Source organism: Rhinopithecus roxellana, chromosome 12, assembly GCF_007565055.1.
Source record: "Rhinopithecus roxellana isolate Shanxi Qingling chromosome 12, ASM756505v1, whole genome shotgun sequence".
Taxonomy (NCBI): Eukaryota; Metazoa; Chordata; class Mammalia; order Primates; family Cercopithecidae; genus Rhinopithecus; species Rhinopithecus roxellana.
In genome coordinates this window covers 38883198-38904296 of record NC_044560.1, presented here as the reverse complement: position 1 = coordinate 38904296, position 21099 = coordinate 38883198, and the positions used below count along the sequence as shown (strand labels likewise).

Sequence of the window (21099 nt, the reverse complement as noted above, 5' to 3'; positions counted from 1 at the left end):
TTACAATAACAATGAGAAATCTGAAATCCTTGCTTCAGTTGTAATTCAGTCACGTATATAAATATTTTGTAGTGTTTATATTAAGTATAATGATTAGCATTCAATATTGGTTCATAAGTAAAATGTACTACCTTGTAAAGCCTGGCAGATAATTCACTGATAAAGTTTTGAATAGTTGATACAGAGTCTCATTAAATTATGATTGTGTTTGTTAGTCCCAGTTTATCCACAGAATAAGCATTAAATAAGTAAGTCAGCATAGTTCTAATTATGGTCTGTTTTTTAGTTGAGATCCTTGGATATATTTGAAACAAGTATAATTAACTTCTCTAAAATTTCTTTTATTGTTTTCCATCATATTTTCCATCTGTAGTTTTAAACAGAAATGTACACTGATTCTTCACCCTTGTATTACTGAACAAATAAGATGAAACAGGAACATGGAACCAGGCACAGTGGCTGGTCTGTATTCCCAGCACTTTGGGAGACTGAAGTGGGAAGATCACTTGAGGTCAGGAGTTTGAGACTAGCCTGGACAACATAGTAAGATCCCATCAATACAAAAAAATAAATTTAAAAATTAGCCAAGCCTTGTGATGTGTGCCTATGGTCCTAGCTACTTGGGAGGCGGAGGCAGGAGGATTTCTTCAGCCCAAGAGATCAAGGCTATAATAAGCCAAGACTATACCATTGCACTCCAGCCTGGGCAACAGAGCAAGACCCTGTCTCTAAATTTAAAGAGAGAGAGAGAGACAGAGAGAAGCAGGAATATGAATTTTTTGGAAATCATAAACTATCTATTTTTAAACCAACTTACTTAGGGTAACTTGATCCGATGGGAATCCAGATATCCAGATATCTTTACACTCTCATATAGAATGAAGTTATTGCTTGAAAATTATATAGTAAAAATGAGTATTCCTTTGGAGGAAAAATAGCTGTTAAAGAGCTGTTCCAACAGTTTAATAGCAAAATTAAAAATATTAAAATCAAATACAAATTTAAAAAATATGCCTGCATTTTTAAAAATCAACAGTTCTATTGGTGATTTTTTTAAGTTTACAAAATAAAATCTGGATTCATTTTCCTTAACTTAGCCTTTGGTTCCCTGCCTTTAGCAGAAACATGATGGCCAAGTGGAGGGCACCTGGGCTTTAGAGTATGGCAAATCTTTTTCGACTCTTAGTACCTTCATACCTTATAGCAGGGCATTTAGCTTTTCTGATATGCCTTTCTATTTAGGCATTATATGTAATACAATATATGTTTTATACCCAATAGTGTCTTTACATGTTTGATGCATGATAAATGAAAGTGGTGGTTAAGTTTGCAGAGGGAAGGAGCAAAAATGAAGCCAAGAGAAGCTTCCTAGAGGTTCTCAGTAGTGTAGTAGCCCTTGCTTAAGATAAAAATAAATTCAGAGAGAAGAGGGCCATCCAGGCTACACCAATATTAGCACACTAGAAGGTCTCTTCCTCTTTTTCCTTTCATCCTTTGAGTTGGGAGTTGTGGCAGGACCTCTGGATTCAACGTTTACTATTTCTGAACTTGCTTTGCCTGATTTACTTCACAGTGGCAGTTACAAAGCAGGATCCAGATGACAACTGCTCAGGAAGTCAAAATATTTATATCAGAATCAACTCTTCCTATCCACTAAATTATGAGTCATAAGATATTCGCTCTAAAATGCCCATGGTGCTAGTGCTCATTTTGCATTTCCTGAGTTATCTGACCTCTAGTTCTCAAGGAATGGTCTTTTGAGTCCTTTTATTTATCTTGGTAACCTCCTCAATGCCTAGAATCTTGTCTGTAGAGACAAAGAAGATTGTTACATAATATAAAAGGGTCAATTCAACAGGAAGATGTAACCATTGCAAATATATATGAACTCAACAGCAGAACATCTAAGTGCATAAAGCAAATATTGACAGATCTGAAAGGAGCAACTGACAACAATACAATAAATTTCACTCTTAACCCCAGGTAACTGATCTGGAAATGAATGTCACTATTGAAAAACAGAAATAAATTCCCCTGCTCCTCTGCCCAAAAAATTTTGCATGGATCCTGAACCCGAATCTACTGCTTCATATACAACTTATAATGTTGCAAGAGTTTGCTGAGTGTGACAAGCTATGTATCATCTGTGTATATGAGAATTATGTGAAGAAATGCATTAGAATTGAGTCTTGATATTTTTCAGCAAGTAGAATGAAGACTAATTTTAATACACCTCAGTTTGCAGACAGTAAGTACATGCATCATGATTCCTGAAGTTTATTCAACAACTTTTCTAACCCATTATTTTGGCATCACACACCTATATAGTAGTAGGCTTATATATAGGTGGTATCGAAACTTTACCACATTCATTTACGATCCCAAAATCCAATATGCCATTGACAGATAGCTAATTTGAATATTCTGTCTTCCTTTGTCAGGTAGTGAAGGTTTTTATTATTAGTTGATCCAAGAGATTTTATTCCCTTTTATTTTGCTTTGATGGCATTTAGCGTTAATGGATTCTGATATATATTTAAGTCCATTTCTTTTGACAAGTGTAAATTAATCACTTTTGGGGAAGGTTTTCTTAGCTATATTGTATAAATTTAAACGTTAACTTTTCTGTAAAAGTAATGCTTTTGTTTTGAGCTAACAAAGTTGAGAAAGAAATAAGGAATTCAAAACAGGGAAAAAAGTTTCTTTAAATGACAGTATGATATGTTAATTTTGATCCATTTTAAAACCAACAAGAAAATTTTCCTAGAGAACCTACTCAAATTGATTAATTTAGGTTTTAATAATATGTATTAATATTTGGAGAAATTATATTAATCTTTTAGTATCAGTAAGTTAAATTGAACTAAGTGATATGATTTACACTGAATATCTCTATTTCTACTACAGCCAACTTATGAGCTCAATTCTCTTTTTTTTCCAGTGGTTTCCAAAATTCACAAAATTTAATTCACCTTCTATTCCTATTGTATTTTTCCTTGTTTATGCACACATCAATACTCTCATCAGGGTTTTTGTTTTTATTTGTTGTTTTTTAAACTTTAAAAAGTTTACTACTACCTGAAATACATTCTTTGTTGAATTCTATTTTCCTAAAGAGTCAGCTGGCATTGTATTTTTTATCTGGACCATTTTTTTTCCATGTTGCTTGGAGAATCTCTTCACCTCATCATTTCTCAGTGCTTTATACCTGCCAGATACTAGACCAAAGTACTTTATATGTATTAATACTTCAAATTCACATAGTATCATTATAATATAGATATCATTATCAGTTCCCATTTTATAGATGAGGAAGAAAAGACTTAAGGAGACTGAGCAATGTGACCAATATTGCACAACCCTGAAAGGTAGATTAAGGATTCAAAGACAGATCTGTCTCACTTATAAATCTGAGTAGAAATAACGATGGGTGACAGTTATATTCTTTGCTAACCATATGGCCATACTATGTACACTTAGCAAATCTGAGGCTTAATATATACTGAAATGAATAAGAATATTTTATAAGATGATTGGAAATCAAATGAGTAGATTAATATCAATAGGTTTTTTTCATTCTAGGAAAAAAAGCATAGATGAAAGAAACTGAAATAAATATTCCATTCACTAGAGCAAAAAAACCTATGTAGTATTTAGGAATAAGTTTTACAAGAAAGGCATATGCTTCGGAAATAAAACCATAAATTCTTATTGAAGGGCATAAAAGAAGATTTGAATAAATGAAAAGGCATATATCACTTCTTATGTGGAAAGATTTAATATCATAAAAGTGTTATCTCTTCCCAAATTGTTCATTAATGAAGTTAAATATTTGTCTAACCAACTTTCCTTAGAATTCCAGAGGCTTTTAATTAAATGAAATACTCTTAGAATTTATATGAGAAAAAATAAATTATAGGTTATATGTTTGGGTACTTGAGGCTGCGGTCAAGGAGAGAAGTAAGTAAGAGTGTGAGAAAGAAGAGGAAAACACTCACATAAGTACAATTGTAAAAATTAAAACTACAATGAAAAAGCATATATGAAATAATTAGTTATAAATTTATGAAAGTTATATTTTAATTTTATTTATATACAAAGCATTTTTAAATAGAAAAGTAGAAAAGGACTGCCATTTAATTACTTCAATTGCGATTGGCAATTTACAAATTTTTGCATTCTTATCTGCCACATCTTTAATAAAGTTCGTATTTTTCTAGAAAATGTTCACAGATAATGTTCTTTAGATAAATTCAGCAAATGGTATGTTCAAACAATTCAGCAGACACAACTTAATATGACCTTGTATCAACATATTGATTTAGAAAAATGAAAATGTTAGTGAAAAATCTTGCAGTGGTGACTAAAGAATCTCAAATACTTTTTAATGGATTTTGACTCCTAAAGAGTAACAGATTCAATCTACATTTTGAGTCCTGCTGAACATGACAAGCAATTTAACAAGTCCAGCCTACAGAGACATGAGAGCAGAAATCAGACCAAAAAGGAGTAACCTCGCAAACGGATCTGATAAAAGTTGAGTTCATCCAAGGAGATAGAAATCAAGTTCAAGGATATCTGCTAGGGAATAAAGTGTTAAGCTGGGCCATAGAAGTGAAACAGAAGGCAGGACCCCGCTGTCCATAGAGGTATCCAACTAGAATAGCCATAACAGAAAAGGCTAATGGAGAATCTTAATTCTAAACCAGAGGCTCTTTGCTTTATGCCTTGTACCCCGCAGTGTCTGTGTGTGGCGGAGCTGGAAATCGCAGGTGTTCTTACAGTTCAGAGACAAGTGCCTCCCTACCCACACTTCATAAAATCAGTTGCTACAGTGTAGCTTTCTGGTACTTTTTAAAAGTTATCTGAAAAACAGGGTAAGTTTATGAGGTCAAATTACTTACAGTTGTGCCTTCTCTGTTGCGATAATTCTTCAGATCCACGGTAGCTGTGTGTCAGGGTAGCAGGGCAGTCTCTGGTGTGTCTGTACACAAAGAGCACTGTCTAGCTTGGATGATCATTAGCATACCACCCTTCAAAATTAACCACAAAAGTATCCTTGGTGAAGAAGTCTAATCATCACCCTTCTCATTTATAACATAAAGGAAACCATCTATGGCCCAAGATAATATTGAAAAATATTTGCAGTAAACTACACAAGTCTCAACCAGACCCTCAAGTCTAGGTTGAACATGGAAAACTGGTAGTGTGTTCTTATAGATGGCATATAGATTATTATGATGGGCAAAAATAGCAAGTGGGATCTTAAAAGAATCAGGCTCCTTTCAACAGAAATGAAACTTTTTATAATAAAATCAAAAATTAAAACTGAGTATTTTCACTGATCATTATAGGGAGGAGTACAGTAAAAGAACCCAGATATTCAGATTTCTGCCTGGAAATAATTAGTCCTGGACAAAGCCTACCAAGAACTAATAGTCATGTTACCTTTGAATGTCCACTTTAACAGAAAATTCTGAATCATCAGAACAGAGTCTATTTGCCCTGAATAGCTGCAAGTATTTGGAAAATTTTCAGCAAATGTAGTTAACTAAAGATATTGCCAGTTAAGGAGTTTCACCTAGAGAACATAATTGTAATAATTTTTTAGAGTCATGGTTCATATCTTTTTTATTGTATTTTAAGTTCTGTGGTACATTTGCAGAATGTGCAGTTTTGTTACATAGTTATACTCATGCCATAGTGGTTTGTTGCACCCATCAACCCGTCACCTACTATGCCTCCCTTAGCCCCCCACCCCTAAACAGGCCCCTGTGTATCATGTTCCCCTCCATGTGTCCATGTGTTCTCATTGTTCAACTCCCACTTATGTGTGAGAATGAAAGAAAGTATATTTTAGAGGTAAATTATCATCCATGTATTTCAATGCATCACAGGTACCTTAAAGTTAAAAGTTTCAGTATTGAATTCATCATTTACATCACTATCTGTACTTTTTTCCAGTATCTCCAAGCTCAGTTAATAGAAATAACATTTTTTAGATCCTATGAATCATCTTAGGTCTATTTCTTACCCCCACATCTGATCAGTCAACAAGTTCTGTCAAATCTATTTCGCTTATTCATTTCCTTCTGTCTGGAACTCTGTGCCCCTAGAGGCTGACTCCTTTTTTATCATTTAAATCTCAAATCAAATGTCACTTGCTGCAAAAGGTCCTTGATGACCCTCCAATCTAAAGCAGCCATTCCGACCCCAGACACCTTCCAAAAACTATTTTAATTTCTGCATAACACTGGTTAATATTATAAATTCTCTTATTTTTTTACTTGTCTCTCCCCTTTTAAAAACTTGTCCTTGAGAACAGAAATCTTGCCTAGCTTGTTTATTTCTGTATCCTCATTGCCTAGTATTCTGCCCAGTGCATGATATGCGTTAATAGGTTGCACTTTTTAAATTCATTCATTAGAGCAATCATTCAACAAATGCACTTATTAGGCACTTCTATGTCCCGCATTGTGTTAGGCATAGGAAATATGGTAATGGACAAAAGTAAACCCTATCTTTGTCCTCATGTAGCTTACATTTAATCAGAGAAACAGACATTAACAGAATAACTACATAAATAAGAGTAAAGTTACAACTATGAGTAATTACTCTTTTCTCTTAATCTCTATTACCATTGCATTCGTTCAGATTATCATTATCTCCTGCCTCAACTATTAAAATCAACTATTTCTCTGCCTCCACTCTGCCATACTCCTCTCTGTTTTTCCAAAGCTAAAATGCAAATTCAATGTTACTTTCCACCTTAAAAACCATAATAACTTCAATGACAGTCAAGAAAATGTTTCTACACTCCTTAAGATAATGGCCCTTCATGACCTGCCTATCATCTGTCTCTCCTTTCTCTCCTCATGCTGCATGCTTCAGTCACCCTAAATTACACTCTTATCTTGGGGCCTTTGTATATATCGTTCCCTCTGCCTGATACATCTTTTTCTACTCTTTGATTAGCTTACTTATCCTTTATGGCTCAATGAAGAAAAGCTCTTTCAGAAAGCCTTTTCCGGACCCACTCACACTGGTTCTGCCATCCCTCCTATGTGCTCTCTTAGCAAAAAAATAAAAAATAAAAAAATAATAATTTCATTGTGCTAGAATTGTTTGTTTAGTTGCTTTTTTCCCTTGCAGGTCTATGAGTTCCCTTATGGGGACTCATAGATAGAAATATGAATGTCTTTTATATTTCTATCTCCATTGCCTAGAGCAGTAGCAAGTATGTAGAATAAAATAGTTGGAAGAATAGTTGGATGAATAGATGGATGGAGGAATTTGCTTGATAAAACTAAAAACAAAAGTCTATAATGATATTCAGCAACACAGCTTCAAACATGTATCATTAAAATGTGTGTGAAAAAGCATATTGGCCAGAACAGAAGGCTAGTGAAGCCCATTTGGATGTTTCAAATACTGTGACAGTCAGCACTCAGTAATTTGATCACTAAATTTATTTCATGTTTTTTAATGTTAGGAAGAGAACATCAACTATCTATAGCCCTGTGTTTGAAGTGTCAGAAGATAGGGCAACATGGCAATTACATCAGCAGACTAAAAGACAATTTGCCATATTTCTACTAGTGATGGCACACTGATTAAAACAAAGAGTATCCACATTCTCTAGTCTTCCATGAGGAACTTTGTAACTGAAGAAGAAAATACATGGCTACAATTTATTTGTCACTGGTTATAAGGAATTTCTAACACATAGAGGCAATACCCTGTCATGTGTTAAGGAATGCTGAATATTTAGGCCAATAAATAAAGTATAATGCTGGGTAGGACTTACTGTGGCAACTGGGAATATATGACAACCATTGCTGTCCTAGGAAAACAATGAAAATTATTTCTAGGGAAGAGGTGCATGAGGGCACAAAGATTGCTGGTCCTTGAAAAAGTCTCAGCATCTGTTTGCCATCAGAAAGTTGTCTGTTGCCATTAGCCATTAGGGACAGAATGAGTATATAACAAAAGCATAAAAATAAGGTGACTCTGATTATTTCACCTGAGAACATCCCAGTAGAGGGGAGCTACTTCCACCCTACCCCCAATGAACCTAGAGAAAACAACTTTCCTTGTTTTAAAAGGGTAACTTAAGCACCAGGGAAGGTGCTTATATATCAGCGATGGTTGCAATAGAGGCTTCAGTTGACCAGATGGTCAATACAACATCTGCACAACATGCAGTCGGTATTTGTTTAAAATGTACTTTGTTTCAAGCACTTGGTTGCATGATGCCTAACTATCAGAAAAAAAGAGCTAAGGGTAACCAATGAGAATACAACTATGGTGAACTTTTGAAGTGCCAACACTAATAGGCACCAGATTCCTACAGCTAAGGAATTAAGGACCTTGAGAGCATCAGAATAAGCAAGCCACTGAAGACAGTTCCTTTTACATAAGTGATAAAGAGAAATAGTGCTATCGAACAAATACCAGTCACCTCAGGAGTGACCTGGCAACCAGCCTGTGGCCAGGATTACCTCAGATTCACCAGCAGTAATGTGTGAAAACAAAGCTCCCTAGGTGCCTCTGCCAAATGGAAAATAACATTTTGTGGCAGATAGAAAGTTTGGAAAGAAATAGTTAACTATGTCTGAAGGTACCCGTAACTTTCAGTAGTGGATCAGTTACCATTTGGCAAGATGACACAGTCTCAAATGGCAAAAGAATGAAGCCCAAGATAAATTCAACACAATGCTCTTGCTTTCGTATATTATTATTTCTAACACTCAAATTTTGGAAAGGAAGAGCCCGGGAGGGTGAGTCTTCTAATGACAAAGGTTTGTTGTGTTTGTCTATTTTAAAATCACTACACCTGAAAAGAAAACAATACTAGATAGTGAAAGTGAGAGAAAGTGGAATCTTCTACTTACTTTATCTCCACTAAGGCTAAGAGCTCCTTATGGGAGCTTGGGCTTTGAAAGGAGACAGAGTTGTTGTGTCAGAGGTGGAAGAGGCGTAGGGTCTGCAAATGGAGCATCAAACTGGAGGGAAAGTGGAGAACCAGCAAAGTGTTAACTAAGCAGCAGGCTTGGTGATGAAAGGGTACATACTTTTACCCTCCCAAAGTGAACTTAAATAAATTTTGGAAGTTAGACTCTGATGACATTCAGAGTTTGCAAGCATGGACCTCCTGATTCCAAGGGTTATTTATCATTTTCTATTCCTAAATCTTCTTGCTATAATTGTGCCCTAAATAAAAGGATCTTTACATCTTATAAAATGAAAGCATCAGAACATTCTTAAGCATCGTAATAGCAAAAAATCATAGCAATAAGCATGCCTCGTAGTTATGTCATTCAAAGCAAAGTTTCCTCTCAATTAGACTCAAAATTAATTCATTAGCACTGAATGTCAATTCTGCATTAGTGCTCCTTTGGTAATGATTACTCACTGCCAAGGCTCCATTAAATTTCCAGTTAGAAATGATGAATGTGTACCTCTATTTATCACTGATTGTGATTTTATGAGTTATTTTTAGAATAATAATATTTTTAGCAATGTATCTATTGTTTTTCCAACATTTCTTAATCAACTAACCCTTGAAAAGTTTATATATATTAAGCTCACAGCAGGAGTAAAATGTCATTTATTTTTCAGACTCTGTGAGACACTGGAATAAATAAACTAGCAAAGTCTCTATTACATAGAGAAATTTATAAAATTATCATACACCTCAATGTCAAAGGAATTTAGAAATGGGAAAAATAGTTTTATTTTCATTCTGATTATGATTTTATTACAAGTTCTTTATTCTGTAGTCTCCTCTCTTTTAATATTCTTCCTACCTTGAACCTATAGTGAGGATATTGACAACATAGATATTTAGACATGTTATATATTTTTAGTTTTTATAGATTCTTCTTTCAAATTTCCTATCTTGGGATGGAATCAGGTGCACAGACTCATAAGTAATAATCACAATATCGTTTTCTGAGAAGCACTGATGTAAAATAGAAAACTCAGGCTGATTCCCTCAGATGTCTGTGAGAAAGACTGAATGACATTATATATCAGGTAGCTAGTACAGAATCATACCAAAGGATTGGAACTCGGTTTTGAAGGATCCAATGATCCACTGAAGAACATTAAGCTAGGAGTGCCATGATCAGGTTTGTATTTTTCAAGGGTAACAAACAGTTATGAAGAATATCTGAGGAAGGTGGAATTGAGGAGTATAAAGACAAAAGGATGAGTTTAGAGACCATTTCAATAGCCTGAAAATTATGAGAACCAATTTAAATCAATGGCAGTGGAATGTGGAATAGAAGGGAAAGATACAAGGTATGCTTAGGAGATAGAGCCAAAACACTTTAGTAAATGACTGAGTTTGAATCGGGAAAGGTGGCAGGAAAAGAGAAGTCAAGGATAACTCACTGGTTGTTAACTTCAAAGACTTGGTGCTTGGTGCTTGGGTGAATTATTATGCTATAAAATACAAAAAGTTTGAAGAAAATTAGAGGATGGGGAAGGTACTAGATGAAAATAATGAGTTTCATTTTGAATATATGAAGTTTTTGTGAAATTACCTGGTGAAGAGGTCCAAGAGATACACAGATCCAGAGACCAGAGAGAAGTCTAGAGTTAGAGATATGAAAAACATACCATACCATTTATTATTTTACCCCAGAACAATCAAAAACATCTTCTGAATTTCTGGTTATAGAAGAATAATTAGATTTATTGAAGTCAGCCAACATGGTGGAATATATTATGAAGCCATTAAAATTGTTTTTTAATGATGGGACAATGCTCAAAAGAAAATATCAAATCAAATATAAAACAGAATGCAAACTTTTATACAATAAAATCTCTATTGTTTAAATAAAATAGGCCTTTAAAAGCTGGAACAAAAATCATTAAACAGTTATAATGCTCACATTAGGGCTAAGAGTTTACGGTAATTTTTCTTTTTTTTCCTATGTATCAATATTTTACAAGTTTTCTATGTGCATTTCTTAAAAGTCATTTGAGGGTAAGGATATGCTCCTGGAAAGATATTGATTAAACTGAGTCTAAAGAACTGATAGAGTTGAGCCAGATGAAGAGGTTGGTGTTAGCAGAGGTACAAAGGTGAGGAACATAGTGTGTACTTGAAACTGTAAGCAGTTAAGAGTTGGTGAAGTACAGCATGATGGCAGAGAGTCATCAAAGAGGAAGCTGAATAGGGAGATATGGTCACACTGTGGAAGTTTGCTACATTAAAATTATATCCTATGTGCTCTGGGAAACTCTTGAAGAAATATACGTAGAGGCATGTATTCATTTGTACTGCCATAACAAAGTGCCACAGACTTGTTGGCCTAAACAATAGAAATTTATCTTCTTATAGTTCTGGAGGCCAGAAGTCCAATATCAAGGTGTCAGCAAGGTTAGTTTCTTCTGAAGGTGCTCTCCTCGGCTTGTGAATGGCCATCTTCTCCCTATGTCTTTACATGGTTTTTTCTCTGTATGTGTGTGTGTGTGTGTGTGTGTGTGTGTGTGTGTGTGTGTGTGTATATCTTCTGTGTGTATATCTCCTGTTTTTATAAAGATATCACTCATTGGATTATGGTCCACCCTAGTGACCTCATTTTAACTTAAACACTGCTTTAAATACCTTATCTTCAATGTAGTCTTATTCTGAGGGACTGGGAATTGAAATTTAAACATATGAATTTTGAGGGAACACAACTCAGTCCACAACAGGGAATGACGTGGTTAAATTTCATTTGGTAATCATGTGGAGTTTTGAGGAAGAAGAGATAAATTAACAGGTTATTGTAATAATCAAGGCAAAACTCAGATTATTCTATAGAACTTTGTTAAGAGAGATGGAGGGAAAGGGACAAATTACTGAAATATTTAGGAAACAAAATTGGCACAGGATTAAGTTTACTTGGATGTTAGAAATGAGAGGGAGAAGCTTAATCTAGGTCTCTGGATTTCTGATTTGAATGACCCAGTAGATTGTGACATCAGCAATGAAGGTTAAAAAAAATCCAAAGTAAGAAGCTTGTTCAGAGAGGAAATGATGAATTCAGTTTGAGTAACCCAATTAGAGTTACCTGAAATACAGTTAGATGGAAGACTCTGAAGCACAAAGACAGATAATTGGGCTGGAAGTCTATATTTTGTCTTTATTATTCTCATATGTTATATGAAACTATGGGAGTACATCCTCACATACTGAATGATAAGAACAATACACTTAAAAAAAAAAGAAAACCAATATTTATGGGACAGGCAAAGAACAAGCCCTGAAAGAGACAGTAAAGTGCGATGTGAAGCAGGAAAGGCACCTGTCATAGACTCCAAGAGAGTAGAGAGCTTTGATATAGGGAATAATCAATAGTGAAAGACAGCAAAGAGATCCCAAAGGTAAAAATTGATAAATGTTAGCTGGATTTGAAATCGGAAGGATTTTTGGACATTTATGCCTAATAACAATTCCTTAGGCTTTCATGTGCTAGACAATGGATAAAGCATGGCATGTGTATGATATTTCATTTTGAGATTCATTATAATAGATTGAGGAAAGTGTCATTATGTCCATTGTACAGATTGCAAAGATTATAGCTCAAGACAGTCAAATACCTTGCCTAAGTTCAGTCTGAGAACAGCAGATGTGGGAGTCAGTTCTAGCTTCCATCTTACGTTACCAAAGCAGATATGATAAGTGGAGGGGCTCAAAATTCAGAGAGCAGTGGGGCAATGAATGAATGGTTGGTGAGGAAGTAAGATAGACTGCCCTTTTCAGCAGGGGAGAAGGTTTAGTACATTGCCTTCACACAGTGGATATTCAATAAATTTTAGTTCAGTGAAGAAGAAATAACTGTCAACTTGTGCTAGTTATCAGGTTTACATGTTAGGTGTGGAACAGGAGGTATCAGAGGCGTCGAGTACACACAGCCCAAGATTAGGGAGCCAGTAAAGAGAATAACGCCAAAGAAGAAAGGGGAACATTTAGCAAGCCAGGTCCTTTGTAGAAGAGGTTGATTGAGCCTGGTATCAAGTATACAAGTAAGAATTTTACCCGCGTAGATGAACTCTTTCTTTGAGATTGAACACAAAAGAGTGAGGTATAGAAATAGGTTTAAAGGGACAAAAGGCAAATTGTTTCATCTCCCAACAATCCCCTCCATATTAACTCCTTTATGAAAAAAATTTCACCATCCCTAATAAGTTATTTGCTTTAAAGTTTTAATAAATGTATACATGCAATTCCCAATGCCTAGAACTACTTCTCTCTCTCGCTCTCTTTTTTTTTTTTTTTTTTTTTTTTTTGTATAGTAAATGCTTATGGAGAAATAAAGACCCAAATTATAAGTTAGCTCTCAAAATTATTTCTTGAATTCTCCAAACAGATTTTATCACTCCCTCCCTTTTCCACCTCTTACAGCACTCACTCCCTCCTCTGCAGAGTCTTGGAATCCATATTATGCTTTCATTTTTTGTTACGTTTTTTGAAACACTTTAACATATCAACAAAATATTTGAAAATGTTATAAGGTATATCTTAAAGCAAGCATGACTTAACTTGAACACAATTGCATGTATTTAGCTCAAACTTTTATATGCCAAAAATTAAATGATGTAAATTTTCTTAATGGTTAGCTAAACACTACTCTAGCAGATGACTACATTTTGTAATAAAAATATACTCTTAATTCATTGACTTTTAATAATGTTATACCACAAATGATGCATAAATTGGGAAAATTTATACAATGTATTTAAAGAATAAAATGTTACTTGCCATTATAAAGATGTATGTATTGATCACCTTGATGTTTAAAGAAAATGATATATACTTATGCCCTATCTTCAAAACCAAATTGCACGCTGTAATACCTTAAGTTTTCAGCTGGTGTTAAATTTTGGCTGGTTCGATAGTGGGCTGAGAATATTGATTGCTATATTACTGTTCTGGTAGACAATTTTATTTTTGAACAATCTGTATGCACTATGAGAAGATCAAATGATATGGCAGAGAGATCTGAGACAAAATACTAATATTTAATTGTTTTAAGTTCAGCAGGATCAAGTTTCACATTTCAGAATGATTCAAAAATGCACAGAATGCATAATTATATTCAATTTGAGTTTGAATTCGAGCTATGTAGCATGATCCATGTGTAATTTATAAAATATAGTCGAGTATTTAAAATATAAAAATATAATATTCTTTGTAACATTTTACACATGCTGCTATTTTCCTTATATCAGCAAAATAAGAATGTGAACTTTATAAACATACATCGAGAGAGTTAAGATAATCATGTGAAATGGCTATATCAATCTGTAAACACCTCTTTTAAATGACTATTTAATATTCCATCCAAAAATAAATATAAAACCCAACGTATAGCAAAATCCATGAGACAAAATATTCTCACAAAGAATCTGTTTATGTATTGCCTGTCAATTAAACATGAAGATAAGTAATTTTTGTTCAAATAATCTGTGTATATTCCCAGTGTACCTATTATATACATGAAATTGTTCAACCTTTAGAGTATTTGCCAAATTTTTCTAATGTAAGTAAAAATTATATGGATTTGAGAACTATACTTCTTACATTCTATTGTGAAAATATTTTAAGATTCATGTGCACTAATTTCAGTTGTTTGCAAACATACTGTAATGAAACATTATATTTTCATTTTTTAATGTAAAATATAAAAGTCTCTTTAGATGGAGCAAAAAGAAATTTCTAATGCAGCTAATGTATTCAATCATCGTTTAATATTCTGTGTAGTCATAATTGCATTTGTCTGAGCATATCCAACGTTTAAATTAGTACAAGTTGGTAAAATTGTAGCATTTAATTAGTTTGAATAAAATGTAGTACACAAAAAATTGTAAACAAAATATGTGTGAGTCATTAATTGAAATGTGATTGGTGGATTTTCTGGAAGAAATGGGGAGAAAATTAAAGTAGAGTAATAGCATGATTAATTGATTCAGGATGGTTCCTACTGAAAAATTATGTTCAATAAGAATCTGTCATGACTTTTGATCATTTGTTACTCTACAGTATATCAAATATAATGGAGTCAGGTGCACAAGCTGTAAAAGCGACTGTTATAAAAATGCCAATTTCTTGAATTGAAAAGGTGGTTACTTAAATGATTTAATTCCAAATAGCCATACTTTATTAATTTGAGCTATTGCTGTATCTAGAGATGTTAAATATTTTTATAAATGATTTTGTTCTCATATATACATTTATCATTCTGCATTCAAGTCAATGGTTTTTAAAATTTCCTCTCAAGGTCCAAATTACACATATTTTTATTAAAACATGGAGATGCCTGGCAAAAGTTGCATTTAAATATTTAACAGAAAAATATATTGGAAAAATAATTATTTGTTTACAACCCAAAACATTATTTCAATCAAAATTATTTTAATATAATAAAATGTGTTCTTCTACAGTATATTCATTTACATATACTTCTCTCATTGGTGTCTTTCAGTGATGTTTTCTCATATGAGATCTTTTTCAAACACTATGGAGATTAAACTGAATTATCTTAATATGATTTGAACCACTATACTGGAGAAGAAAATTTCATAGAAGGGAAATTCATAAATTCTGTCATTTTCAGAGAGTGTAGGGGACATTAAAATTCATAGTAAAATATCAATGTGTCCATTTCTATTATGCCTTAAACAGTATGCATTAATCATGCTTGTTGTCGCAGAGAGTTATTGGAAATGAGTAGAAGCTTGGAAGTGATAGAGTAAGCAAGTTATTTTCATGACAATGGCTTATCACCTGATGATCATCATATGAAAGTTTTGCTTGCTCCTTTCAGGGGGTATGCATGTTTTTCGTCATCTGGTCCAATTCCACTCTGAGTTTAATTTTCTGTTTTTATTTTATCTAACATTTTTCCTAATCCTAGAACTGTGCCTCTTTACAAAAATATTACTTAAAACCTATTTCTATGGAATTACATTAAAACAAGTAAACTTTCTACCACCCTGTACTGTAAACCAATTGGTAATTATTTTAGTCACCTTCTGCATTAGGAGTTCCATCTTTTGGGCATTGAAATTGATTTTTTTCATCTTAGCATCTGAAGATCCAGAGTGTGCCCCTTGCCCAATCGCCTGAGACTATACAGTGACACCTACAACAGAGGATGTGGAGGGAGCAGCTTTTCGGGCACCAGAAATGGCAGCATCAGGAGCATCAGCACGAATAGACTTTGTAGAGGTAGTTCTCCCAAACTATATTACGAAACCAAACATTTTTGGTGCGCTACCTGCTGATGGGGGCTGCCTTCTTACTGCCTAGTATCTACAAAATGTTTGGTCTTTGTTAAAGTTTAACAATGACATTTCTGACTAATATAGAGAGACCTGATTTTTTTCCAAGTGTGTTCAGTTGCCATAATTTTCAATGAATATGAAATTTTATCAATCTCAAAAAAACATTAATACCTATATTTTAATCTAATTGATTTCACTATTTGTTATGTTAAGGTGCTGTTGTGTATAATTTGTATATTTTTTATATGGATCAAACTAAGCCATCTTTTAAAAGTCATCCTAATGCAGTAAATAAGATAATTTCTCTAGTTTGTTAAATTCTTCAGAGACTGAATATAGTTGCCTCGTTTTTCTGTCATACTCCCTGATGATGTTCCATTGTGGACTTATTTTGCAAAGTTCCCAGATGGCATAAGTCAAAATATGAAATGCTGGTGATTGATTGATTTTATGTATCCTTTCATCTTAAGTAATTTAATGTGAAACAGTTATTTTCTAGCTCTAAAATACATTTGTTAATTAACCATATTGGCTTTTCGTGCAGTTCAATGACTTATAGCATTTCAATTTGCATACAAAATGAGTCTCTGTAATGGTACTTTTTCTAAATAAATAACAATCGACATAATGGGTTCATTTGCTTTTAACATTTTATACATATAATTTAGAAGTAGGATGTATTTCATATTGAAATTTCGAAAAGCTTGAAATTCAACATGCAAGGGTCACCATCTTGCTGATGCCTAATGCAGTACAGCAAATTCACTCTTCATCCTATATTAACTCCTTTTTGGAACAAGGCAAATACAAATAATTTACAATGATTGTGTTGGAGCTATTGCTTGATTGAATACAATTCAAAGGTTCTTTTTATAAAACAGGTATGAGCAGGACACACTGAGCTTACGGGCTTTTTCTATTGTTTAGTTTCTATTTCATTTTACTGCCTAGGAAAGAAACACTTTTTTTGCAAAACCTATGCTAAGGAGCTGAAATGTACTTTCTTGAATATTTCTATTCTGTTTTATGAATTTCAATTATGTGAAATATATAAATATAAAATTGTCTTAGAATGCACCACTCTGTGTATAAAACATATATCTGAAAGTAGATTTTGATTTTTTGTTAAAATTGTGTAAATGCTGATTTTTCCATGAGTACTTATGAAGATCTATATGTAAAAATTTTGAGTCTACTGTGTTTGTACCATCTGTTTTTAGCTGTGTATATGCTAATTGACTTCTGTCATTGTCACATATATTGCATATATCACTGAAAAATTAAAAGGTATATTGCTATTCTAAAAACAAAATTGTAAATTCCTGACACTGCTTTAGAATAAGTTGCACTATCTTAGTGTAGTTTTATAATGTGTTCTTATGAATTCTCAGTGCCCTTCAAATGCCATCAATTTATTTAGCTTTCCGAAATTTATTTTAGAGATTACTTAAAGAGAGATTACTTAAAACATTCTGTGTGAAAGTAGCTTTAAAGATTAAAGAAACATTGCTGTTTTGACTTTATGATGGTCTAAGTAAGAAACTGGACCTTTCATTATTAAAGCTTAAAAATTTTATGCAGCGGCAATGAAAGTCCACATCAGTGTGCAGACTGTTGAATAATTAACTTTACTGCAGTATACCATGTTGTCTTTCTGGTCTTGACAATATATAACAATTGAAAACTTGTATGTGTAGCATAAAGGAAATTTTTCTTAATGAAAAGAAATTAACAAGTAAATTGAATAACTGTTATCAAAGCTAAAGTTCTTTAAAACTTAATCAGCAGAAGTGATTATAAAAGTAAAAGGTTAAAATAAATACAATTGAATATAATACATGATTTATTTTGCCCACCGTCCATGTTATATGTTCTGGTTAGTGTTCCAGCGATCATAAGTGATTGTAAATTCATTCACAATATTTGTGTGACTCTAATCTTTTATTCCAAGAGGAATCATGCATATCAGCTTAACAAAATACTAACTGTGTTTATCTGTGAAGTTTCATATAATTTCAGCCTCAATATATACTTTTTTAAAAAACAGATAAAATGGTAATAAGATGAGATGTTTTTATATGCATTTATTCTTATTGAAATAATTGTATTGAACTCTTTTATAAATATATGCTATTGATTTTACATTCAAGAGTAGTAGGATATGCATATTATGCCAGAATTTGGCTAAACATATTCAATAAAGAAAAACAACAACAAAGACGACCCCTTAAGAAAAAGGCAGTACAGTATGTGGTTACCCATTCTCCAAGATACAAATACCATACAGCCCTTTCCCTCTTCATAATATTAGACTACTCTCAGGCATGCTGTGAACAACAACTGTGAAGGGGCTCTTATGCCATAGTTGGGCTTTATTTTCTGGGCAATAGAGAGGTTTTGATGAAATGGTTTTAAGCAGCAGAATGACAAGTTAGATTTGTGAGTGATGAGATAAAACTGGCTAAGTAAGAATTCACACTCTCCTTGCTAAGCAAGCAAAGAACAAAAGCCACTCTGGGCCAAGTGTAGTGGTGTACACTGTATTGCCTTTCATCATTTTATTGGCATCTCATGAAGAGAAGCCAGTTGTTATGCCTTTTAGGAGTGCCTCAGAGAACAGAATACGTATTCCAATATGTTTCTCAGAAGTTACAGTTTTCTGGAACTTCAGGAATTTCATAAATGTACTCTACCAGCCATATTTTTTGTCTATATCAAACTTTGCCAGTTAAGGTTCCTCCTGTTTTGTCTTATCTTTTTAATCAAATCAACTCTTCTTGAGCCAAAACTGGCAGATCTAAATTTTATCACCAAAAATTATGATTATTTTGTCAAATTTTAAAAGGAAGGCGTGTTAGGCGTAGTCAGTTTTATTTTGTGTCACTTGTTTCTGCCACTACCAATCAATGTAAGTTGAATAAAGACGGATAGTCTGTATTTATTCATTGGCATAAAAAACACTATTACCAGGGCAAAAATACAGCATCTGGAGGTCTAGTAGAGTAAAAATAATAATTTCAGAACAGATGGGTTTAGAACAGCATGAGAATGTGGAAACTACATCTTGCTAAAATCTCAATGAGGTAGACATCTTGTATCAAACCAGTAATTCTTCCAACCCTCACACAGGTACAACTTGCTTTGATTTCAGCTGTATTTAACATATAGATAAACATCGGAAATCCAAACTCTTCATCGCCTCTGGTGCTTGGGCAAATTTTAGAGAAATACAAACCTTTAATTAAATCCAATTCAATAATCATTTGTTGAGGACTGACTTTGTGTCAACCACAAGGATTAACACTAGAGACACCATGTACAAAGAGCCCCTGCTGTTCAGAAGCTTAAGGTCTGATAAGGAATAGAGACAAGTGAAGCCTTATATGCAGTACAGCATAGTACACAGGATTATGGAGATATGATGAAGGCCCAGAAATAGTAAAGAAAAGTTCTATTTCTTAGTCCTATCCGTAAAGTCCAGGTGAAGCCTGAGGAGTCTTTCACACCATAAATTGGAATTTAAAAATGGGCAAAAGGAGAATGAGTGTTGCTCATAGAGTAAACTCCATGTCACAAGGGGTTGAATATGTAAAAGAGAAAGCATGAGGAAGGAGTAACCATGAGGTAGACAGAGGAGAAACTGTGAAGGGGCTCTTACACCATAGATGGTCTTTATTTTCTGGGCAATAGAGAGGTTTTGATGAAATGGTTTTAAGCAGCGGAATGGCAAGTTAGATTTGTGAGTGATGAGATAAAACTGGCTAAGTAAGAATTCACACTCTCCTTGCTAAGCAAGCAAAGAACAAAAGCCACTCTGGGTCAAGTGTAGTGGTGTACACCTATAATCCCAGTGCTTTGAGAGGTCAAGGCAGGAGGATCACTTGAGGTCAAGAGTTTGAGGCTACAATGAGCTATGATCACACCACTACACTCCAGCCTGGGCAACAGAACAAGACCCTGTCTCTAAAGCTACTTAGACAATTCTTTTTTTAAAACCAGCTTTATTGAGGTGTGTGAAATACATAATATAAAACTAACTCATTTTAAGTGTACAACTCAATATTTTTAGTAAATTTATAGAGAAGTGCAATTATCACCACAATTTAATTTGGGCCATTTCTGTTACTCAATGCCCAAGTCCCTCCTGCTTATTCACAATTAATCCCCATTCTAATCTCCTTTCCTACCCTAGCCCCAGGTAACTACTAAACTGCTTTCTGTCTTTATAAATTTTCCTTTTCTGAGCATTTCATGTAAGTAGAATTATTCAAGTAGACATCTTTTGTGTCTGGTTCCTTTCACTTAGCATAATGCTTTTGAGGTTTCTGCCAGATTATTATTAGACAAACAGAATAAACATATTTTACTCCTAAAGAGACTATGAACACTGGGAAAACAAGACGTGTGAGAAAGATGTGGTGTGAGACTCTCAAAGGTGTAGAGGAGACAAGAGATTGAGGGACCAAGATAGTGAGGGCAGGATGGCAGGAAAAAAGAATCAGTTGTAGTAGAACAATCAGAAGTGCACAGTTATGTGAAGGTAGAAGAAAACATGTCAAGATATTTTAATATGATTTGCTGAAGACTAAAGATTTGAACTGTATTGCCTCCCTACCTTAAAGATTTAAAATAAGTATTTGTAAAGATTGGACTTCCTGATTGTCATTACTACTAGATTCTAGATACTAGAGGTATCAAAAACTTCGTTAGTTTCTTGGAGAAGTAAAGTCACATCTCCAAAGAATGCTTACCTTAGGCAAAAAAACAAGAATGCATTTAAATAGTGACAGACTGACATCTGCAGTTAAAACATAA

At 33.7% G+C, this 21099-nt stretch overlaps 1 protein-coding gene across 3 annotated transcripts in view; it reads left to right on the top strand.

The window, feature by feature from the left end:
- Nucleotides 1-21099, top strand: part of LRRC7 (leucine rich repeat containing 7) — a 468702-nt gene that overhangs the window by 186135 nt on the left and 261468 nt on the right. The window contains exon 7 of one of the 3 annotated variants that reach the window (XM_030913318.1): nucleotides 16086-18081. The exons of the other annotated variants lie outside the window; for them this stretch is intronic. Within the exon in view, the coding sequence (XP_030769178.1) occupies nucleotides 16086-16092 (7 nt within the window). The 3' untranslated portion in view covers nucleotides 16093-18081. Of the gene's footprint in view, nucleotides 1-16085; nucleotides 18082-21099 lie in introns of those variants that run through there. 3 annotated transcript variants of the gene reach the window in all.